This window comes from Caretta caretta, chromosome 25 (genome assembly GCF_965140235.1).
Source record: "Caretta caretta isolate rCarCar2 chromosome 25, rCarCar1.hap1, whole genome shotgun sequence".
NCBI lineage: Eukaryota > Metazoa > Chordata > Testudines > Cheloniidae > Caretta > Caretta caretta.
Genome location: NC_134230.1, coordinates 7,716,556 through 7,740,529, shown reverse-complemented (window position 1 = coordinate 7,740,529; position 23,974 = coordinate 7,716,556). Strand labels below are relative to the sequence as shown.

The 23,974-nt window shown below is 60.7% G+C and overlaps 1 protein-coding gene across 1 annotated transcript in view; it reads right to left on the bottom strand.

Moving 5' to 3' along the window:
* Positions 1–23,974, bottom strand: part of UNC13A (unc-13 homolog A) — a 129,395-nt gene that overhangs the window by 67,109 nt on the left and 38,312 nt on the right. The window contains exons 2-10 of the mRNA XM_075123302.1: positions 19,547–19,576; positions 16,175–16,274; positions 14,235–14,352; positions 13,216–13,339; positions 12,268–12,341; positions 11,904–11,958; positions 9,832–9,867; positions 8,016–8,226; positions 3,869–4,354 (exon numbers count right to left, since the gene is read on the bottom strand). Of these exons, the coding sequence (XP_074979403.1) occupies positions 3,869–4,354; positions 8,016–8,226; positions 9,832–9,867; positions 11,904–11,958; positions 12,268–12,341; positions 13,216–13,339; positions 14,235–14,352; positions 16,175–16,274; positions 19,547–19,576 (1,234 nt within the window). The remainder of the gene's footprint in view (positions 1–3,868; positions 4,355–8,015; positions 8,227–9,831; positions 9,868–11,903; positions 11,959–12,267; positions 12,342–13,215; positions 13,340–14,234; positions 14,353–16,174; positions 16,275–19,546; positions 19,577–23,974) is intronic.

Sequence of the window (23,974 nt, the reverse complement as noted above, 5' to 3'; positions counted from 1 at the left end):
ACTATTTATTTCCAGTTCACCAGCGATGGGATCTTCAGCATGCCTGGAATTCAACTGGAATTAGCTTAACATCTCTGCAAAGGCAAAATGCTCTTGTCTACCCATTTTTTGCTTTGCCCTCCAGGGCATGGCACTGCTGACACACAGTCTATGGGAAGGCTGCGAGGTAGAGGTTGCTCACCTCCCTCTGGGCTGGTAAGGGAGAAAGGAGTGGCATTTAACAGGTTGTGTTATCCAGAATCAGACGTGATCAAAAATTAAGCCATTAACACAAACAAGTGAGATGCAAAGGGAAGGGAAGTGATTTGGCTGCAGTCCTGCTGCAAAGCTGGGAACAGAACCCAGGAGTCCTGACCTCCCAGCCTCATACTTCCTTTGTGGGCCCTGCCCTGGGGCATCGACACGAAAGCAGTGATAGGAAAGCTCCGAAAGTTTGGCGGTTCAAGTTCAGGTAAGCACCCAACAACCACGACTGCTCCTCTGAAAGGTCACTTGGCTTCTGCGCTATCCTAGCCCCTTGGAGCTGCCAAGCCAGGCTGGAAATCTCCCTCCCAGTATCACAGGGTCTTACAGCTCCTGCATGGGCTGGGACTCAGACAGGAAAGAGCTGGAGGCACCGTACTGCGGGACTTCTGCTTCTGGTCCCAGGAGACCCAGGATGTGCAGAACTGCACTGAAAATTAAACACCAATCCCTCCAGGAAAGGGCTGTCAAAGATTTCTGCCCAAACGCCATCCCATATCTCGAGTCATTTAATCCAGTCAAGTAAGTGAACAATGTCTCAGGAGGATTGGAGTCTGCAACCATTACTACAGACACACAGACTGCTATCACTTGAGCTGGAGGGGTAACCGTTAGGGATAAGTAGCAGTAGTAGGCTGTTATCGTCTATGTTGACCCCCCCGCACTGGCGGGAGACATTGAGTGCAGAACACACACTTTACAAGCATGTTGCATTCAGCATGCAAGATGAGGCCAACTTTATGAGAATCATCTGAGATTCCCCATCCCTTCTTAATTTTATAAATATATATAATTCTAAAGCTCACTATGTGCTCTTTTAAATCAGAGCTTCGGTCTATAATTTAAACAAAGTAAAAAACCCAAGAAAGAAGTCTGTGGCTGCATCCCCTCCATTTTGGAACAATTCTGCTCACCCAACCATAGAAAAATAGACCTGTTTAATATTAAAAGCAGAGAATAACATCCGTGAATTATTCACATCATTCCAGGGATGCAACCATCAAATTTCTTCATCTCTGCAACTCAGGAGGGTATGGACGGGCTTTTATCTGCAGCCTGGAAAGACAAACACCATCCAGGAAGTTTTCTTCCTGCTTTAATACATGTGACAACACCCAGGTATCAGACTGATGCCCCTCCAGAGCCCCCATGGCTCTGGTCCAGTGAACACCAGAGCCACCCCAGGGTCTACGTGACTCCAGTGCAGTGAACTAAATCCTACACTGGTTGGAAACCCGGTAAACGCCAGTGCGGCAGGAAGGCTGCACTCATGCAACCAGCAAAGCAACTGCTGTGGGCTCCTCGGAAAGGGTGAGTGGTTTAAAGGGACACGGTCAAGTGAAAACTTTTAAAGGTTTAAAAAGAATTAAAAGAGGCCAAAAATTGGCTGAAAGTTAGTTCCTCCATCCAGAGTTGGGAACCTGAACAAAAGGGGCCTGGTTTTCCAGAGGGGCCGAGCCCACAACATTGGACCTTCCCCCTCCCACGGGAGGGACCTTCATATGGGGGGCAAATTGGACCCTTTCCATTCCATCCAAAAGGGGAGCTTTACCCCACCTTGTGGAAATGCCGGCCGGCCCATCAGTGCCGTTCCTGCTGGCTCAGGAACGGCCAGACCAGGGGTGATGTGCGGAACACTTGTGCCTTAGGTGAAATGAGACACCGAGCTTCTTTCCACCTGACTCTGATGGGGGTTAAAGAGAATACGGTCAGCGCTCGCCTCCCAGCATGGCAAGTGCACATGTAGGCGCTACCTCTGAGCGCAGGCTGCCTCTTCTGCTTGTGTGAGTTTTTCATATTGTTTTGTATGAATATTGTTTCATATGTTTTGTATGAATATTGTGTGTGCCTCAGTTTCCCCTAGGTGGTGCATGTTGACTGGGGGGAGAGGGATGGGTTGTTTACTCTTTGCAGAGACCCAGAGATACAGGCGTGATGGATGCCTAGCTGCCTGGGGGCCATGGACAGTCCCAGAAGACAATGGTCACTCCAATTGCCCGGACTCTTGGCACCTAGCAACAAACAACCCTGAACGGCCCACCCTCCTTAAGAAGCCAGCCGAGTGTGAGCAGCTGGAGGACAAAGGACTGAGGAGGGACCAGGTGGGGTAGGTAAGTGTGGGCTGCTGGAGGCAGGGAGAAAGGTTTAGAGGGTCTGGATTGACCCTGATGAACTTTGCTGTAACTTTCTGTTCTCTATGGTAACTAAGGACTTTCTACGCTGTGTTCCAGACAGCTGTTACAGGGGCAGGAAGTTGGGGTGCACTGCTCCCTTTGGGGGTGCAAGTCTTCCCCAGGTGTCCAAGCCAGGTGGACTCGCTGAGGGGAGCTCACGGCATGACCCAGGGGGGCTGAAGGCTCTGAGGTTCGGTCCCAGGAGCAGTGAAGCCGAGGGGCTGACCCCAGCGGCTGTGTGACCCTGCGGGGGCTGATCCCCTGAAGAGGTCCTCCCAGGGACTTTTGCAGAGCTGTCTGAGAGCACCAGACCTGTGGACAGCTTGGCAGGCCCTTCACTGCTTGCAGCTCGCTGTGCCAAAGGTGCCCAGAGCTGTGACAGAGCAGACCCAAGCTCAGCACCCAGCTCCGGGGGCTTCCCTCTGTACCAGGCTTTTCCTCCCAAGCCTTTCCCCTGGGCGCTGGCCCCAGGTCAGCTCTGCCGGCCGGAGGGGGTGGGGCAGCGCTCCCGGGGCAGGCAGCATGTCTGGTCCTGTGTTGTCTGCCCCTGCTCAGAGCAGGTCTGGGTGCCACAGTGGTAAAGCCATCGCCAGCTTGGGATCGAGGCACCACAGCTGCTTCAGGCTGCTGGGGCCCAGGTCCTGGGGCTTGCTCCAGCTGCTGCTGGCATAAAGGGAAAGGCTCCGTGGGCACCAAGGAGAACAGGACGGGGCCCTAAGCCTGGTTCAGAACGTCAGCCCGGGCCCCTCCTCCATGCCTATGGCCCGGTCGCCGTGCAGCAGTGGGGTGCCCAGCAACCAGCCAGCCTGGCACAGGGCACACTCATGGCAGCCACATGCTCCCCCCTGGGTCATGTAGCAGTGGGCCACAGTGTGCAAGGAGCTCATGTCCCCACTAGTATGCCAGCACCAAGGGTCACTAGTGTGACCTCCCCATGGGTCACTAGCGTGCCGGCCCCACGGGTCACTAGTGTGACCTCCCCATGGGTCACTAGCGTGCCGGCCCCACGGGTCACTAGTGTGACCTTCCCATTGGTCGCTAGCATGAGTTCCCCACTTGTCGCTAGTGTGCTGGGCCCGTGGGTCGCTAGTGTGAGCCCCCCACAGGTTGCTAGCGTGCCGGCTCCACGGGTCGCTAGCGTGACATACACACCATGAGTTGTTACCGCCAGCTATGGCTCACGCCCATCGTGGCCGCCCAGGACCAGCGCAGGGACGGGGCACGCCAGAGAGCTGGCCCTGCGGACACAGCACGCTGCCAGTCCGAGCCCCGGGCTTTACGTTCCAGTTCCCTGGGCCAGCACAGGTCACTGCACGGCTCACCCCAGCCAGGCCCAGCTGCCTGGCCCCAGGGTGGGTGAGCACCGTAGGCAGCCTGGAGACCTACAGGAGAAAACGCCACCCACCTGGGAGCCCTTCCTCCCTCTGCCAGCGCCCCCCCTTCCTCCTCACCTCTCGGCTGGCTTTGGGGGCTCCGGCGCTCTCTCTGGGACCGGGGGTTCCTCCGCTGCTGGCTTTCCCTGGGGGATCTCCGGAGTTTCCTCCAGGACATAAGCTGCCTTCTCCTCCTTCCTCTCCTGCTGCTGCTTCTGTGCTGGCACCTGCTGCTTGACCGGCGGCTGTGGGTAGGGCTCGCGCTCCAGGGGCTTGGCCTCATCCGCCTCCTGGTCCCGCAGCGGGGCGGCCCGGGCCTGGGGGTAGTCCCGCTCGTTCTCGCTGTAGTCCTCGTCCTCCTCCTCAGGGTAGAAGTCCTCCTCCCAGTGGGGCGAGTCATCGTGGTAGCTGACGGAGCTGTGGCAGGAGTGGTAGGAGTCCCCGTCCCGCTCGTCCAGCTCCGAGCCCCGCAGGCTCTCGTTGTCGGGGTCGAAGTCATCGCTCAGCTGGGAGCTGCCTTGGCTCAGCTCCCCGGACGAGGCATAATGGCTGCTCCCGGTGGGGCTGTGTGGGGGTGGGATGGAGGGGAGAGGACAGAAAAGGCTTAAAATGAGCCTGTGGGTCCCAGCCGGTTCCCCCTGCCCCGTCCAGCTGGCTGTATCCTTCCCCAGGCTGCCGGAGCCTGGCCACCAGGCGGCGCCGCTGAGGGGAGGCGTGCCAGGATGGGCCCATTGGTACCCGCCCGCGGCTTGGGCCCGCGGGTGAGCCGGCAGCGGGGGCAGGGAGAGGGAAATGTCGCCGCTTTCCAGTCCTGCTCCTCAGCCCAGGCGGCACCGGAGGGGCCCAGTGCCACGCCGCTGCTCTGGCCCCGATCCTGGGCCTCACGGCTGGGCCGGAGAATGGGAAATTGGTGGGGGGGCCTGCAATCGGCGGCTGGCCAGTTAGGCTGGGGTACCTCAGAGACCCCTTGCCCATCCTCTCAGCAGCCCCCAGGCGGCAGGCAGAGCAGACGTGCCTCTGTCAGCCAAGGCACGCGGTGCCCCCCTGGGAGCGGCGCTGCATGGGCAGCCGGGTGTAGCCCACGCCCATGGTCCCCCCCCACGTGCCCTTTCCGGCCATTCCCTCTTCTCCCCATCACTCGCTCCTCCATCGCGCTCAGAAATCCCTCAACTCTTTCTTCTCCCCACAGCTCCTCTCTCCTGCCCTCCCTTCCGCCCCCCCATCCCACTGCCTCTCCGGCACACCGCCCCACTGCCCAGCTCCTCCGCCAGCCTGGCCTGGCCCCCGCCCACCCCAGATACACTCCTCGGGCCTCTCCCCACAGGCCGAGCCCACTGCTCAGGGATCCGGTCAGGGGGAGGCTCCGGGGGAGGAAGGTGGAGGGCTCAGAGGGAGGGGGTTCGGGGAGAAGGGGGTCTTTGACAAACCAAACCACTGGACACAAGGAGGGAGAAAACCAGGGGCGATTCTCCGAGCACCACAGCAATCGCGGTGCCTCCGAGCGGAGAGGCTCACAGTAAGCGCGCATGCAGACATAGTACAGGGACACGCCTGGGGATAGGCCGACACCACATCTCCGGCACCGGCAGTGGGGGGTGGGAGCGGGGAGGGCACGCACACACCGGCACGGGTACCCTTCTGGCCAAGCCCCACGTTCGGCAGGAAGCCGGCTGGAGGGGCCGGTTGCCAGGCCTGGGAGAGTATGGGTGGCTTGCGGATGGACGCACCGGGGGAGGTCATCCAAGCTCACAGAGCTGGGACTCATCACCGAGGGGACCCGGCCAGGTTGTGGCAGAGAAGAGAGGTAAGACCTCCCCACTCCGGGCTCCTCAGCACCCAGAGTCCCCCTCACCAAACCCCACCCCCCAAAAGAGAATTTAAAGAGCCAGGAAAATGCTCAAAAGCACAGGAGTCACCCCTCCCATGTGGGGCTCCAGGCCCCAATCCTGTAAAACCCCGAGCGCATCAAGGTCTCAGGATCAGGCTTCCCCAGGCAAGGGTAGGTGTCCTCAAATGCATTGCACATTCTCGTCAGTGTTTCCTCCCCATGAGGCCTAGAGCTACCCTGCCAGGCAGCTACCCTGGCCCCTCGCTGTTTAAATCATTCACGGGCCACCAGGGAGGGAGCCAGCAGCAGCGCTGAAGCTGGGCTCTGAACGTTGGTCGTGCATGGGTGGAGGGTGTGCTGAGATCTGGAGCCTGGCTTCCCACCCTGCTGAGTGCTCCGGGAAACCGCACCCCGGAGATTTGGTCCGACTGGGGAGGCCAGTTAGATGGGGCAATGGGGACCCCAAGCAAGGGGCGGCCGACCCCACCTTTGGGGTGGTGAGAATGGGACTGGTCAAAGGACCAAGGCGGCGTGGGCCGACCGAGCCAGCCGCACGCCCAGGTCACAGGGCGTGAACAGAATGCCTTCAATCCCAGCCAGGTGAAGGAAGCTGCCAGGCTCCATCCTGCCCCCTTTAGGTATTTCTCCCCCCCCACACTGGTTCTGGTTCTGTCAAAGCAGCAAGGACAATGCCAACCTGCCCAACTGGCATCAACTGCCCGATGGCCAGGGAACCCTGCCTCAGGGAGAACCCTTCAGAGAACCGGTCCGGTCCCTTGGCTCGGGCATCTCTCTCTGCAGCTGGGATGCATGTGCAATGCACTTTACACTGGACACCGCGAGGGACCCACGCAAAGGAGCCTTGTCATTTCCCTCCGGGGCCGATGAATCTGATACGCAGGAGTGGCCGGGGAGGGGGAAGGCAGCGGGTAATTCCAGCAGCCACCTGGGGCTGCCATTGCCGGGACTGGTATCGGCCTAACCCGGGCGGCAAGGACCCACCACAGCACGCTGCATCAGGCACAAGGCTAGAGACAAGGTAGAGACCCACCTCTCCGATAGGTCTAGGGACCGCCTGCTCTCAAGGGAGAACTGGCGGCTGGCCCGCCTGCTCGACTCGGAGGCGGACTCAGCGTCGCTGGGCCCGTTTGTGGCAGAATCGACGCTATCGTAGCGTCTGCCGGGGAGGAGAGGAACATGGTCAGCAACGGTCACCCGGGAACCAACGACCCCACAGCAGACAATGAGCTCCCAGTAGGGCCGCGCCGCATGAAACCGCCTCTCCTCGGGGCCGCGCCCCTGGCATCCGCCCACACACCGACGGAGCCATGGCACTGGGGGTCCTGCGGCCATTCCCCCCATGCCCGAGGGAGTGTAGGACTTTGGGGGAGGGCTAGGAGGGTATTCCCCAATCTGGGATCTCCCTGAGGGTGGGAGTGAGGGGTCCTGAGGCTGAACGCTGAAGAGCAGGGAGGCTGTGCGGCCAACAGATAGATCGGTGCAGGGAAGGCAGACGGCATGGAAACTTCCCCCGACAGCTCTGCCAATGTGGACAGCCCGGCTACACTTCCAGGCTGGGCCCAGACAGCTCCACAACGTCTCTGTAGCATCTTCAGCTACTCCACTCCTGGTCCGTCCTGCACAGCCCTGCCCGAGCACCTAAATCCTGATCAGCGATAGCCCTGCCCTCGGTGTCTCCAGAGTGGAGAGGACTGTCCCTGGGACTTGGATGGATCCCCCAAACCTTCTTCTCCCCGATGTTTCTTAGGGTTTTGCTTTACCCTTCAGCGTTCTAACGCTAGCCAGGGATTAGATGGGGAGGAAGCACTGGTTAGTCAAACTCCGCCCACAATCCCAAACTCCGCCCACAATCCCAAACTCCGCCCACAATCCCAAACTCCGCCCACAATCCCAGAATTGCTGTTTCTACTACCACAGAACAGTGAACAAGGGCACCACTGGAGCCCATCATTAGGTTTCAGAGTTAAACATCCAGCGAGAGGAATGCAGGCAGCCGCTGGCCCCTCTCCTCGGGCAGCAGGTTCTAACTGCCCGCATCCGGGCAGCCTCCGGGGCTTTCCCCACAGAGCCTGGATTTTAATTTTGAATGAAAGCTAAGATTCTGGAGGAAGCGGCTGGCGTCGGCACAGAAATGCTAGGGTGGGCACCACTGCATACCAGCTCTGTCCAACCTGTGCCAAGAGCTCTAGCTAATCTGCCCAAGGGCAAGGCTTTTCTCCTCCTCCGAGACAGCTCCCTTCCCATCCATCTCTCTCCCCGTCATTGTTGCAGCATAGCCTGGCCTAACCTCTCCCACCTGATGGCTGGGGCTGCCAGCCACCACGTATCTGCAGCACTTGCCTTCCGAGGGCCGGCGCCGGCCTTCCCCAACTCTACCTGATGGGCCGCTGCTCCGAGTAGTCCACCTCGTAGCTCTGCACGGAGTCCGTGTACGAGTCGCGGGAGCTCTGCTGCTGGTGCCTCATGGGATACTGGTGGACCGAGGCATTGGGCTGGGAAGTGGTGTAGTACGGAGGCGGGATGCTATTACTGGTCTCGCTTCGGTAATCGCTGTCCCGGTCATCCATGGTGCTGTCGGGGTCGTCATCTGCAAAGGGCCGGCTGCCACCGGTGAGTGTTTTGCATGGGAAGGGGCCAGAGGCCAGAGCATGACAGAGAGGCCTGAGATAGCCACTGTCTCAGCAGCAAGGACAATGCCAACCTCTACTGCCCGGCTGGCATCAGTGAGAACCGGGCCACTGCTTCAAAGGCCCCCGCCTCTGTGGGACTTTCTCCTAGGAGACTCAGCTGGAAGACACCGACCGAGGCCTAGAGAGGGGCCTACGCTTGGTGGGCGCTGATGTCCAGGGCACTGCCAATGCCCAGAAGCTCTGGGTATCCAGCCCCGGCTGTGTGTGTGGGAACAGGGGCACTGGCACCTGCTGGGTACACAGGGAAGTTTCATGCTCTGGTAGCCGATGGCTCTGACCAAAGCCAAGCTGCCCCGGTGCGCCCCAGCAGCAGTCTGCCTCCGTGTGCCCGTTCACCCTGCTCCACAACCCACCCCCTGTGCACAGACCGCTGGCAGAGGCTAGACCCTGGTGGCTGGGCACCATGCCAGCTCCCCAATCCTGCAGAACTCTGTCCCACTCAAGGCTGCCCTCCGTCACCTCTTAGGGCTCCTTTCCGTTTGGAGGGAGTGGGCCTGACACTGGAGTTCGAGGCCATACGGTTCCGCCTGGTGCCTGAGCACTGGTGGGCATGACTGAGCTGTGTGCTCAGCTGGTGCATTGGAGCGGGTGGGGCGGAGTCGAGAAGGGGGATTTAGACGGTCGAGCTCTGTGCATCTTACACTGGAGCGTCGTTCCCAGCTTGGGCAGATGTCAGCAGCGTGGCCATGGTGCCGTGAGCGGGAGGTCAAGGCCTACCACATCCTCCAGCCTGGGAGCGCCCAGGGCCTTCAGGGCATCAACCCACCAAGCTGCCTTCCCCCAGCCCGCAAGGACCTTCCACCTTCCAGGGGGTGGAGTGCAATGGGATTCCTTATCCTGGTGAATCAGCCAGAGCCGCTACCCCAGCCTGGGAGGGAGGGGAGGGAATGGGAGTATACATAAGGTGGGAGGGGAGAGGGGGAGGAAGAGATGGAGGAGGGGTCTACAGGATGCCGACTTACCCCTACTGCTCTCCTGCCTTGGAGAGGCAGGGGGTCCCTGGGCAATCCCCTCTGGCTGGTGCCCATGGACCAAGAAAAGCCCAGTGCCCTGTGTCCGGGCTGGGATTGACCAAAGATTGCAATGCCATCTGCATGCTGCCCCATCCCCCTGAGCCCAGCCTCCCTGCCCCGGGGACGGTCCATCCACCCACCCCATTTAAAAAAGTATTTGTAGACAGTCCTGTGCCCCTCTATCCAGGAGCACTGGGGAGACGTCCCAGCTACATGAAAAGATGAAAGCCAGGCAAGGCCAAGGCAGAGGTGAGGCTAGTCCCAGGCCCCCCTGCATTGCCCGCTAGTCATGCCACTCCCTGAGCCACCTGGACCCCTCTGCTCCCCTGCATGGCTCTTCTGTTTTAGCCGCCGGGCCTTAGGGGGCCAGAGGCAGAATGCTCCTCCCCCTGGTTGGGGGTGGGTGCATGGGCAGCCCTTTGGGAGGCCAGTGGGTAGGAAAGGGGGGTGCCACCTGCATTCGGGGCGAGAAGGCGATCAGATACTTACTCTGCTGCTCTCCCCAGCCAAAATAATTCCAGTTGCCTATAAAGAAAAGGGGCAGAGACAATAAGATGGACACGGCTGTGGGAGGAGGTGTTAGAGCCCGGGTGGGACAACCAAGCCCCATTTAGAGCCAGGCCCAAAGCAAACCCCCAGTTTCCCCCCGCAGCCCCGACGCTCAGACTCCGGCGCAACGCCGGGCTGAGTCGGGGTTCTGGCTCCAGCCCCGGCCCCCACCAAGCGCTGGGGAAATTCAGACCCTGAGCTGAGCGCCGCGTCCTGGGCCCCTCTCTGCCGTAGGCTCGGAGAGGGTGGATCAGGCACGCTGCAAGGACATGGGGAGAGCAAGGATTCGTGGCAGGAGAGGACTGGGGGAAGAGCGGGGGTTTGTGAGAGACAGATCCAGATGTTCGGGGCAGGCTGGGAGAAAGAGCATAGGGCGGGGGAGTGGCTCTTAAATCCTGGTGGATCTGGGTCGCCTCCTTCTCGCCCCGGATGGGGAGTGGGAGGGGCTGGGGTGTTCCGCTGTGGGGCTGCTCCGGGCATCCCGAGCCCCTCTTTCTGCCCCTCCCACCCTCCCCGGGAGGAGAGAGCCTGGCACTGGTCCCTGAAGCCGCCATCTCCACATTCAGGGCCTGGGGGGCCCCGCTCCCTGGCCAGATCTCGGCTGGTCGTTGTTCTCCGAATTCGTCAACACGAGCGTGCCAAAAAGACCCACAAGCCGTTCAGCCAGAGCCCACAGCTGCATACGCAGCTCCCCAGCCTTCGTGCCACAGCGAACCAGGGGAAGAAAGCCTGGGGCAGCAGGAAGGAGCAAATGCAGGAGGCTGGACGCCACGCTGAAGGACATCAGCAGAAGCAGGGGTGAGAACCCCTCACGCCTGGCTCAGATCTAATGGGGCAGAGTCATCCTTGGGGTAACCCCACTGACCTCACCGGCCTTAGGGCAGGAGAGAATTAGGCCCAATGACCAATTTGCCTCAACGCCCAGCCCTTTGAGGTGGGTGTGATGACCCCCATGGCACAGAGGGGGAAACCGAGGCATGGAATGTCAGCAGGCTGGGGGAAGTGACTGGTTCAAGGTCACCCAGCGACTCTCCTGCCAGCTGGGCTGGGTGGGGCCACATCTCACTGCAAGGCCAAGAGATTTGGGGAGGATCGAGTCCTCAACTCTGCCTTCATGTGGGCACCTCCCTACCTCAGATGCTCCGGCCCTGATGCCTTAGTTCCTTCCCCACGTGAGCAGGGCCACCCAGACCCAGCTTCCTCCAGGCTCGGTGCTACTCGGCCAGATCCGACCCTCCATGCCGTGGCTTTATCTCCCCTCGGTGAGTTGGGCCCTTCTCCCTAAGCCACTGCTGAGTCCCCATCCCTGTCAGCTCTTCCTCAGCCCCGTCCCAACTGCTCCCTGCCCTTCCTGCTCCCCCCTCTGTTCAGGCAACCTGCCTCCCCGACGCGGGCTGAGCCGAATGGACCCTGCTCCAAAGCTTCCCAGACCAAGGCAGAGGATGGGAGCGGAGGAGAGCGAACACACGGCAGAGGAGGGGAGGGAGACAAAGCAGGAGGAAGGAGAGAGGGAAGGGGGCCAAGGACTTCGGAGGAGGGGGATCATGTCTCCAGCGACCGAGGCCGAGTCCCTGCTTCCCTGGCTGGGGCGTGTCGTCAGCCCAGACCCCTCCCCAGCTGTCGCCCCCTTGCAGGAACGCTGCCAAGCTGCAGCTGCTGACCCAGAGGGGGCGACGCGCAGGGTGCGGGTGAGAGGCGTCGGCCCCATGCTAATCAGGTTGGGGGGGGCCATGCACAGGAACTGGGTGGGGACCATGAGTTGGGGGGCAAGGGAGACAGGCCCTATGATCATCCTCATCCCACCTCACCTGGTGGGGGTCAAACAAATTCCGGGGTGTTGCACAGAGTCAGGAAATGCCACAAGCTCCTCCCACCCCCCAGCTCCGTCCAGGCACCATCCAGCCCCCCTGGGGTCTGGCCCGAGAGGCGCCTGTGACCCAGCTCTGCGGGAGCGGGCGGGTCACAGACCCAGAGGAGTTGGGGGCTGGATGCTGGAGGTGATCGGTACTTACAGCACGGGGAGCCGGGCACGGGGAGCGGCTTGTCCTGCTCCTCCTGGAACTCGTACTGGGGAGAGAACAGAGGGATGGTCACGGGCCCCCCAGCCAGGCAGTCTCCGGCCCGGCCCCCTCCCCCAGGTCCCGCAGCCCTTCAGGGGGTGACCCCCAGGGCACTCAGTGCAAATCCCTGCGGGACGCTCTGATTTCCTGCCCCGTCCCCCTGGTCCTGTCTCTGCCAGTGAGGCCCTGGCACGCTCGCCCAGCCAGGCGCCACCCGCATGCACACAACCCAGCAGTGCTGGGGGGCGGGGGGAGCTGAGGACACACACAGGGGATCAGGGCCGGCAGGGGGTGCCAGGCCCCAGAGCTGACTTACATCGTCCTGATCCTTCATAGCATTCAGCTGCTCCAGCTTCTTCGCCCAGTACCTGGCCTCCTCCTCGGGGATGTCTGAAAGCAGAGAGGCCCCCTTGCCAGCAGCCCGTGGGGTCTCTGCAGCCCGGCCCCTCCCTCCCAACGCAGCCCCTGGGGCCCTGCATATGGGGGCCCACGTCTGGAGCATGGGACCGGCCTCTGGCTGGGCCTGCAGCTGAGCAGAGGATGGCAGGGAGAGGCAGCCCTATGCTGGGGATGTGTGGGGGGGTGGATCTGTGGGGCATGGAGGGAAGGGGTGTGGCAAGGCTGGGCCAGAGGAGATGGGAGAGAAATTGTCATCCCAGCCTTACCCCCGATGCTGGCTTGTGGCGGGCGACGGCGAAATCTGCCCTTACAGGGAGCCAGCGATGTCACTGCATTGATTGTTGGCATCAATTCACCAGGGGAAAGGACCAGAGGCTGGGACCGAGACGGGCAGGAGCCAGGGCTCCCAGCTCCAGCCTGGGGAGTGGGAGTGGAGTTGGGGAGCCCCACACTCCGATCAGCTCGTCACCGGAAGGGAAAGGAGGGTGGAGAGGAGGAGCTGTAAGCTGGGCACACGGCGTGAGGGAGGGGATCCAGGAAAGCACTGTGATGCTGCCCCTCAGTCCTGACCCCTGGGCTCACCCCACAGTTCTGCCAGTGCCCCTCAATCCTGAACCACAGCCCCAGCTATCCCAGCCCTGGGCTCGCCCCACAGCTCTGCTGGTGCCCCTCAATCCTGAACCACAGCCCCCATTGTGTTTCCAGTTTTGGGCCCCCCCATCTCTTTCAATCCCCCCTCATCTACACATCTGGGGTGTGAGGCGGGAAATATCCCCAAGGAGGGAGAACCCCGGGCACACGGATAGGGATGGGGGCACAGGCCAGGAGCCCCTCTTGCCCCCTGGCCCTGAGGAGGGCACCGTACCGAGCGGTAACTCAAAGCGGGTGTCCAGCAGGATGCGGTGGAAGGTGGGGTCCTTGGTGCCAGAGATCTCGTTGTCAGTCATGATGACCTGGGAGTCGAGGGTGAGCCATTCCCCGGGGCCCTCCTAGGGGAGAGAACTGGGGGGTCAGGACAGATGCCAGGGGAATGAAGCTCAGTTTAGACTCTCCCAGCCTGGCAAATAACCCAGTCATGCTCCCCTGCTCTGGCCCTTTCATGGGGCTAAGCCTCACAGCTCTGTGTGCTGGGGGAGGGTCTGTTACTGGGGGGGGGGAAACTGAGGCACAAGGGGGGGAGCGATTTCCTGAGCCAGGAATGGAACCCAGGAGTCGGGAGTCCCAGACCCCTGCTCTCCCTCCTGCTAGCAGCAATAGCGAAGAGCTGTGCTGTCTGGACAGCCATGTCCCATCCACCTGCCCCCTGCCTCGAGCCCCCCTTCAGGAGAAGATGATTTGAAGCAGTGCCAGGTCATGGAGCATGCAGGAGCAGTACCAGGGCAGGGAGGCTAAATCCCTGGCCTGCCCCATGGCGCCTTAGAGCATCGACCGCTTCAGGGGGGACAAGGGCTTGGTCCACAGGCTCATCATTAACCCTTTGCACCCTGGAGACTCCTCCTCCCTGCCCCCCCACCTTGCTTTCCTCCCAGCTGCTGGAAGAGAACCTCAAATCCCCCTGGCTGACTCTCCCCACCCCCAAGCAGGTGGACACCTGCCCTTCCCCACCTGTCTCCTGGCACCACCAGCCTGGCTCTGCCGGGAAGTGCCCTGTGGGTTAGGAGGAGGCTGAGCCTCGGCACAGGAAGGGGACTTCGGGGTCCAGGGGACGGGTGGCTCCCCCCAGACACAGACCCTCCCCTCTCCCCGCCCCCCAGAAGGCCGGCAGGTGGCGAGCGATGCCCAGTCCTGGCCGGGCTCCGAAGGGCAGAGACCAGGACAAGGAGCCAGGAAGGTCCGGGAGTGGCTGCTGTCTGGGCCCTGCTGGGGAGAGCGCCCTGTGCCTACCTCGTTGGACTGCCGGATGGTCTGCAGGGGGATCCACACCGTCCCCACCATGGTGTCCCAGATCAGCCCCTTGTTCCACACCTCCACCGTCAGCCCCAGGTCCAACCGGTTAATCTCACTGCAAGGGAAGCAAAGTGACCACGTGCCCATCGGCGCTGGCCCCATCTGGCTCACTGCCTCTCCCGAAGCCCTGGGCGGCCTTGGCTCCCGGCCCCATATATGAATGAGCTCATGCCACAGGGCCACTCACTGCAGCTGGGAGTCAGTGCTGCTGCCCCATTCCCCACAGCGCCCCCTGCTGGGAGAGGCTGGGACCGGGGGAACTGGGAGCCCCCCCCCAGCGCTGGAACACGGCATAGGGAGGTTAGATAGACAGCGCCAGCTCCCAAGATTGCACTAGCTGTGACTTGTCATCTGGACACAGCTCAGCTCTGGAAATTGTGTCGGAGTTAATTGTGGAGGGGGGCACTTTTTTCTTTGGTAGGTCCTACAGAAATGTGTGTGTGGAGGGGGAGTTTGAATTTCCCAGCATCCGAGGTGTGAGTTTAACACACACCAACATGCTTCCGAATCTCCTCCTGCTTTGCTGCGTAGACGTCAGAGTCTTCGACCGTCGGAGGAGCCGGCTTCTGAGCAAGGACAAATCTGGAGCTGCCAACGGTTTGACCCTTGGCACTTGTGACGCAGCAGGGAGGGGGGAGTGTTGACCTGGGAATGTGGCAGGGGAGTTTCACTGGGGATGGGAGACCTGAGAGCCTGTCACCTGAGCCAGGAGGGGGACAGGGAGGTAACACCTCTGCCGGGGAAACTGGACAAAGGCTGCAGGAGGGAGCCTGCTGGGGGGGTTTTGGTTTCAGTTTGGTGCTGGGTGGTGGAACCAGGGAACCCCAGGGCTGGGGTCTAAGCTCCCTGCCCCCCAGAAGGACTTGACAGAGGGGTCCTGGTTGTACCCACAAGCTCTGTTTTAGACTGTGTTCCTATTGTCCAATAAACCTTCCGTTTTACTGGCTGGCTGAGAGTCACGGTGAATCCCAGGAAGAGGGGTGCAGGCCCCGGACTCCCCCACACTCTGTGACATCACTTTAATCTCCCACCGGAGTGTGTAGCCTGAGATGGGAGCATCATTCGAGTGATGGTAATTAGGGCCCTTTGGTGAGTCATGGCTGTGTCTGCAGCGGCCCCTCCTGCAGCCCCCTGACCACAGGTCTGGGACGCGCTGGTGTTTGACGCTTTAAGCAGATGGATGCAGAATGAGGGAGCAAAGGGGACAGGCGGTTTCCTGCCATGTGGAGCAGCCCGGTCCTCAGCGCCAGTCTCTCCCTTGCTGCTGGGATTCCCCCAGGGGCTGCCTCGTCTTGGGGTTAACAGCTGCCATGTTCCTAGCAGCCCCAGGCTCTGTGCCTAGCTGTGGCCTCCAGGCATGCCCCATGCCCCTCTCTCTGTGACGGCAGGTGTTTACACTACTGACAGGTCGGGAATTCCTGGTCTCACCCTGCTCTGGTTCCCCAGGCCCCCTCTGCAGACTGCAGTGGCTTTCTCTGGCTCTCAACCAGTGTGTCGAGTGCCTCGGGCATCGTGCCCAGGCAGAGAGCAGGGATCCGGCACCCACCTGGGGGTCTGGCAGGGCCAACGGCCATGGGTGCGCCAAGAGACGCCTCCCCTTCCCCTCCATGCGATTGCAGGCTCCATGGCCTGGAGGCTGCCGAGGGGCCGGGAGTTTCTCCGGGCCACCCATCGAAGGCGGGGTGACCTGAGACTCTCCAAGGATCCTGCATCCGAGCTCCCGACTTCCCAGTTTATCCGGCACATACCTGATTTTGAGGATTTGTGGAACTCCTGCGGCACACGGGGTTTATCTGACACCAGCTTCCCAAGAGCACAAGGCCCCGGGAGCCCCCAGACTCCTGGCGTCCCCCGCCCCACCCAAGGGTTGTACTCACAACATGAAGTCCTGCTCCCAGCAGGGCAGGTTCCCCCGCACTGCGATTGTCGTGCTCTTGACATTCTGCACCTTCAGGGTCACGTAGGTGTTGAACTTCTCTGCAGGGAAGGGAGCAGAGGGTGGAGCCTTGGGCCCGGATCAGCCCTGTCCCGGGCGGGGAGGCACCGCGAGTCCCCTGGGCGGGTCGGACAGCCTCCTGGGGCTGGAAATGCTCCCCACCCCTAGCCTCAAAGGCCACCCGCTGGCTCTTCCCATCAGCCCAGGGGCCTCCCCGTCCCCATGCGGAGTCTCCAACTAACACAAGGGAGGTTCTCCCAGCATTGCCCTCCTTGAGCCCAGCTCCAGCACCGACCCTGCCCATGACTCCCCGACCATCTGAGCCCTGGGACCGGCCCAGCCCCCACTCCTCCAGCACCAACTCCACCCCCCCCATCCTTCCCGACCGTCTCAGCCCTGGGACCGGCCCAGCCCCCACTCCTCCAGCACCAACTCCACCCCCCATCCTTCCCGACCGTCTCAGCCCTGGGACCGGCCCAGCCCCCACTCCTCCAGCACCAACTCCACCCCCCCCATCCTTCCTGACCGTCTCAGCCCTGGGACCGGCCCAGCCCCCACTCCTCCAGCACCAACTCCACCCCCCCCATCCTTCCCGACCGTCTCAGCCCTGGGACCGGCCCAGCCCCCACTCCTCCAGCACCAACTCCACCCCCCCCATCCTTCCTGACCGTCTCAGCCCTGGGACCGGCCCAGCCCCCACTCCTCCAGCACCAGCTCCACCCCCCCATCCTTCCCGACCGTCTCAGCCCTGGGACCGGCCCAGCCCCCACTCCTCCAGCACCAACTCCACCCCCCCCCATCCTTCCCGACCATCTCAGCCCTGGGACCGGCCCAGCCCCCACTCCTCCAGCACCAACTCCACCCCCCCCCATCCTTCCTGACCGTCTCAGCCCTGGGACCGGCCCAGCCCCCACTCCTCCAGCACCAACTCCACCCCCCCCCATCCTTCCTGACCGTCTCAGCCCTGGGACCGGCCCAGCCCCCACTCCTCCAGCACCAACTCCACCCCCCCCCATCCTTCCTGACCGTCTCAGCCCTGGGACCGGCCCAGCCCCCACTCCTCCAGCACCAACTCCACCCCCCATCCTTCCCGACCATCTCAGCCCTGGGACCGGCCCAGCCCCCACTCCTCCAGCACCAACTCCACCCCCCCCATCCTTCCCGACCGTCTCAGCCCTGGGACCGGCCCAGCCCCCACTCCTCCAGCACCAGCTCCACCCCCCCATCCTTCCCGACCGTCTCAGCCCTGGGACCGGCCCAGCCCCCACTCCTCCAGCACCAACTCCACCCCCCCATCCTTCTCGACCGTCTCAGCACTGGGACCGGCCCAGCCCCCACTCCTCCAGCACCAACTCCACCCCCCCATCCTTCCCGACCGTCTCAGCACCGGGACCGGCCCAGCCCCCACTCCTCCAGCACCAACTCCACCCCCCCATCCTTCCCGACCATCTCAGTCCTGGGACCGGCCCAGCCCCCACTCCTCCAGCACCAACTCCACCCCCCCCATCCTTCCCGACCGTCTCAGCACCGGGACCGGCCCAGCCCCCACTCCTCCAGCACCAACTCCACCCCCCCATCCTTCCTGACCGTCTCAGCCCTGGGACCGGCCCAGCCCCCACTCCTCCAGCACCAACTCCACCCCCCATCCTTCCCGACCATCTCAGCCCTGGGACCGGCCCAGCCCCCACTCCTCCAGCACCAGCTCCACCCCCCCATCCTTCCCGACCGTCTCAGCACCGGGACCAGCCCAGCCCCCACTCCTCCAGCACCAACTCCACCCCCCCCATCCTTCCCGACCGTCTCAGCACCGGGACCGGCCCAGCCCCCACTCCTCCAGCACCAACTCCACCCCCCCCACCCTTCCCGAGCGTCTCAGCACCGGGACCGGCCCACGCGAGAACTTTCAGCAGTTTGTCGCCAGCTAGGGGCATGGTCAGCTCCCGACGCTGCTTCAGCTCACATGGAGCATGGTTAATGCAGGCTATCCTGACCCGACTGCCCTACATACTCTGCCAGGGCCCCTCAGTCCCAACCCGCAGCCCCCTGCTAGCCCAGTCCTGGGATCTGCCCCCCCACAGCTCTGCTCATGCCCCTCAGTCCACCCCCCAGCCCACTCTGGCCTGGCCTGCGTTTCACTCGCCCTGGGCAGAGATGGCAGCACCAGCTGGTGGGCAGGGGTGGAAGCGGGGGGGATTCCAGAGGTGCCAAATGTCCAGGAGTGACGAGACTGAGGGCGGCTTGACTTCTCTCCTCTAGCTCAGCGCCCTCCCCCACCCCGGACCTGGGGCGTCGCTCACCCCGCTGGGTGTTTCAGCAAAGCTGCCTCTGGCCGCGTGGCTGGCTCCCCTCTCCCACAGCCCCCAGCGCATTGCTTGGCGCTCCTCTGGGGCAGCCCCCCCTCGACCCGACTGCTGTGTGCGTGGGACACCTCCCGCCCTCCCGGGCCAGCGCTGGTAGAGGCAGGGGCAGAAGGGGACTGACAGCAGCTCTGCTGTCCAGCAGGGGGCGCTCCTGGTGCCGGCTCAGCTCCCGTGATGCTTGGCGCTCTGTGCAAACGGGGACAAAGGGGCCAAACTCCCTCAGCTCTGGATGGGTTTGGATGGCCCCTGCCCCCAGCAAAGCCCCTCTGCACGCCTGCTCTACACTGGCTGACGGGGAGGGGGCGCTGCCGGGCCTTCCCATCCCAGGTAGGGGAGCAGGGTGCCCCCCAGCTCTGCACAGATGGGGTGAACCTGCCCAGGCGTCACAGAAAGGAAGCCAGTGAGATCTGTGTGTGCGACACACCTGTGTGCATAGTATGCTTGTGTGCCTGTAGATGTGGGTGCTGTGTGTGTGTGACCCATGTGTGTCTAGACCCCACTTCCCTCCCAGAGCCAGGGACAGAACCCAGGAGTCCTGGCACCAACTCCCCTGCTCTAACCACTGGACCCCACCTCCTCTCTATTTGGTCCCTTGTATCTGCTGATCCTTTTCGGTAAACTCTGGGGAAGCTGGGACGGGCTGCACCATGAGTCCTTAGAGCAAGGCCTGGCTTGTGGCTACAGGGTCCCCTCCCTCAGGCCTGGAGGCTCCTCTTGCCTAGTCCCTCGGTACCTTTCTCCCCAGCAAACTCAAGCTGCTCACCCAGGGGCCCTAAATGACCCTTCGTCTCATTATCCCACCCTACTTTTTAAAGTCAGACCCACACTGGAAGCCTGGCTGCCCCCTGCAGGAAACCTGGCCCCCTCCTGCAGTGCGGATGGGGACCTGGGGAGAGGCTCCTGCCCAAGCATTCGTGTAGCCCATGTGACCAGGGGTGGTGGGAGTGACTTACCTTGCGCCCCGTCAAACTTGGCTTTTTTAACTGCAAAGAGAGAGAGAGAGAATAAAATGTTTTAGCCTCCATGCCCAGAGAGCTGCCTGAGAAGTGCTAATGGCCCCATCTTGTCCCCACTCCTAGTGAGCCAGGCCGAGACCCGCTGGAGATCCCCTCTCTGCAGGAAACCAGGGGCCCCACCCTCCCCTCCACTCCGGATGTACTACTGCTCACTGCAATGGGGGCTGGCAGCTCGGGCCCAGGTCAGGACCCTCCTGTGTCTTTGAGACTTTTGGGGTGCAGTCAGTCACCCCTTGTCCTCCAACCCTGAAAGGTGGGAATGGCTGGGTCTGCATCCCAGTGTCCCGGGCGTAACCACCCCCCAGATCCGAGCCCCTTGGAACTTGGGCCTGGATCCAGACTTGAGCCCCATCCCCATCTCAAAATGCCATGGAGACAAGTAACCCCCTCCCACTAGCAAATGTCTCTGGGAAAGATGCTGGCCCCTGTGTGTCTTGGTCCCCTCTCAGCCTCGAGCCACTCACAGGCGCCCCCCAATCCCCACTGCCTTCGTGTCCAGCCATGCAGTTATGAATTCTTGACACGAGCGACTTGACCTTAAGAGCGCTGTCTGCCAGCCCCAGAGAAACAGCGCGGTGTAAAACCCTGCCCCTCATGCTGCGCTCTGGACACAGGGTGGGGCTGGGCTGGGGGGCTCTCAGCCGTGCTTCGGGTGGTTCTCATTGCATGAGAACAGCAGCCAAGTCCTGGGAGGTGCGTCGTCTGGTGCTAGTGAGCACGGGGGAGCTGATGGCAGGAGCTCAGAAGGACCTTTCTCACCAGGCCTGCGTTGAGTGGATGCTGCGATCTTGTCAAGAGACCTATTCTCGCATCTGGCTGGCTAGGATACTTGAGGATCCCTGCTCTCTCCTGGATAGACAGGGCCAGGAATTCCTCCACCTCTCTCTGGAATAACGCCCATCAGCCACAGATAGCAAAGCGTCAAAGAGATGCTAATTAAACTTTGCAGAAGCTCTGTGAGATAGATGAGTCGCTTAGCGAAGGTATTGTTATGGGGGAGGGGGGCAGAGCCTAGAGGCGCCACCATTCTAGGCACTGTGCACAGGTCGACTAAGAGTCAGTCCCTGCCCCAAATCCCCCGCCCCAATACTGGCCAGACAACTCCAGATCCTAAACTGGCAGAATTGGTGCTGCACAAGGAGTCTTTTTCTCTTTTAATGTGGCATTGCTCTCGAGATCAAAGGAACCAGATTCTCCTGCACGCTGCTTGTCACAGAGTCCCTGGGCGATGCTCTGGAACTGCTCCCTACGAAGCCAGTCAGGACTCTGGGGAAGTCTCCTTTCTGTGAGCAGACTGTCTTCAGGACACATCTCACACAACTTCCACCTTCCTGGGTCTGACCTCGGAGCATTCAGCATCCTCTGCCCCTCCGTGCGCTTCCCACAGCGAGTCCGCTCAGGCGGGGTCCTGGGGAAGCCAGAGGGTCCTGCCCCCCAACTTCGCAGTCAGACAGGACTCTCAGCCAGCCAGTAAAACAGAGGTTCATTAGACGACAGGAACATGGTCTAAAACAGAGCTTGTTGGTGCACAGAACCGAACCCCTCAGCTGGGTCCATTTTGGGGGGCAGTGAGCCAGACAACCACGTCTGCCCTTCACTCCATGTCCCAGCCAGCCCCAAACTGAAACTCCCTCCAGCCCCTCCTCCTCTGGGCTTTGTCCCTTTCCCCGGCCAGGAGGTCACCTGATTCCTTTGTTCTCCAACCCTTTAGCTCTCACCTTGCAGGGGGGAAGGGCCAGGCCATCAGTTGCCAGGAAAGAGGGTGTCGGCCATTCTCTGTGTCCAGACCCCTGCACACACCTGCCCTCTAGGGCTCTGCAGTGATCATACACCCTTATCGCCACCACCTAGATACTTAAGAACTGCAGAGGGGAAACTGAGGCACCCCCACACTATTCAGAGAAAACATTAAGAACAGTCCCACTTCGTCACTCTGCTGCTAAAGGAAATGCCAGTGTCTCGCTGGATGCTAATGTGGCATGTCACTGGTTAGCTAGTGAGTTCCTTTCACGTGCCCTGCTGCGGCGCCGGTCGGGAGTGTCTTGATGAAATGGACAAAGCTTGTCCTGGGAAAGGGATGGGTTTGATGAGGCTCTGTGCAGGTCCCGTACCGAAGCGAAGAGAGACCCCAGAATAACCTGGTAGCAAGGGCACTCCCTGGAGGGGGCAGGGACCCAGGTTGAAGAAACAGGGATTGGAACATGGACCTCTCACATCTGAGGTCAGGGCCCCAAGCACTGGGCTACAGAGTCAGTATCTCTCTCATACTCTGCCATAATGAATAGCTAAGTACTTATACACAGTAAGAAAAGGAGGACTTGTGGCACCTTAGAGAATAACAGATTTATTTGAGCATAAGCTTTCGTGAGCTACAGCTCACTTCATCACAGTAGACTCACTCCACGGGGGAGAACCCCGCCACAGAATAGCCTAGATGGCCAAGGTAAAAGTCCACTTCCAGATGAGCCCTTGACTGCTGAGCTAGGGCACTTTCTCCTCTCCTCTCCTCCCCCCTGTTTTTAGATGAAAAACGTTGAACGCTCTTGGCTTCATCCCCACATGGGATGGGACAAACCACTTCCTGTCCCCCCACCCACTTTTACACTTCTACGAGTCTGCTGGAGTCAGCTGTCTTTGTGCATTCAGCTCAGTGCAGATTGTACCAGGCGAGACACACCCACTGTGCTCTCTCTCACCGAGTCCTTCCTTGTGCCAGCATTTCCCCACAATCGCTCCTGAGGACCCATTAGATAGCTGCCCTAGGTTAGGCCTGCTGAAAATGCTGTTTGTGTTGTAAGAAAGGAGGCCGCAAATATTCCCCAGAATTTGGGATAACCCAGCGGCGCGTCTCAGCAGTCGAGGCTGAGTCCAGCTGTAACAAGCCGAACTTTCTGCTCCCTGGCAGGAGGGTGGAGGGTTCAAGTGGGACTGGTTCATTCCCGCCCACCGCCTCCTTGTTTCCTTCAATAAACCTTAAAGGGCACGACTGAGTCTTGCTTTCCCATCACTGCCTCCAACATGATGGTGAGTTCCCGTTGGTCCCAGAATGCAATAGATCCTGGATGCGTCACCTGGTCTTTAAATCACAGGGGAGCTCGTTTAGGGAGCGAGTCAGGTGAAGGTAACGGATTTCATAGAATCATAGAATATCAGGGTTGGAAGGGACCTCAGGAGGTCATCTAGTCCAACCCCCTGCTCGAAGCAGGACCAATCCCCAATTAAATCATCCCAGCCAGGGCTTTGTCAAGCCTGACCTTAAAAACTTCTAAGGAAGGAGATTCTACCACCTCCCTAGGTAACGCATTCTAGTGTTTCACCACCCTCCTAGTGAAAAAGTTTTTCCTAATATCCAACCTAAACCTCCCCCACTGCAACTTGAGACCATTACTCCTTGTCCTGTCCTCATCTACCACTGAGAATAGTCTAGAACCATCCTCTCTGGAACCACCTCTCAGGTAGTTGAAAGCAGCTATCAAATCCCCCCTCATTCTTCTCTTCTGCAGACTAAACAATCCCAGCTCCCTCAGCCTCTCCTCATAAGTCATGTGTTCCAGACCCCTAATCATTTTTGTTGCCCTTCGCTGGACTCTCTCCAATTTATCCACATCCTTCTTGTAGTGTGGGGCCCAAAACTGGACACAGTACTCCAGATGAGGCCTCACCAATGTCGAATAGAGGGGGACGATCACGTCCCTCGATCTGCTGGCAATGCCCCTACTTATACATCCCAAAATGCCATTGGCCTTCTTGGCAACAAGGCACACTGTTGACTCATATCCAGCTTCTCGTCCACTGTCACCCCTAGGTCCTTTTCCGCAGAACTGCTGTCGAGCCATTCGGTCCCTAGTCTGTAGCTGTGCATTGGGTTCTTCCGTCCTAAGTGCAGGACCTTGCACTTATCCTTATTGAACCTCATCAGATTTCTTTTGGCCCAATCCTCCAATTTGTCTAGGTCCCTCTGTATCCTATCCCTGCCCTCCAGCGTATCTACCACTCCTCCCAGTTTAGTATCATCCGCAAATTTGCTGAGAGTGCAATCCACACCATCCTCCAGATCATTTATGAAGATATTGAACAAAACTGTGCCTGCACAAGAGGAGATTCATATGCAACGGGGAACAATTCCACTAACGAAATCAGGTACTCGGCCAAAACTCCCCTGGTCTTCCGTGGAGGTGCTGCCAATCTGCAGCAGAGCAAGGGAGAGAAGAGTTGGGCCCTGAGACTGGAGTGAGAGTTAGGAGCACGGCCAGCCCAGCGGGGAAAAGCTAGTTTGGGGAGGAGCCTCCTAAGGAGCAGAGGGGAAGTCCCTTGATCTGAGGCATTTTATGGTGATGCTGGCCAAAGCACTCTCCGGAAGGATCA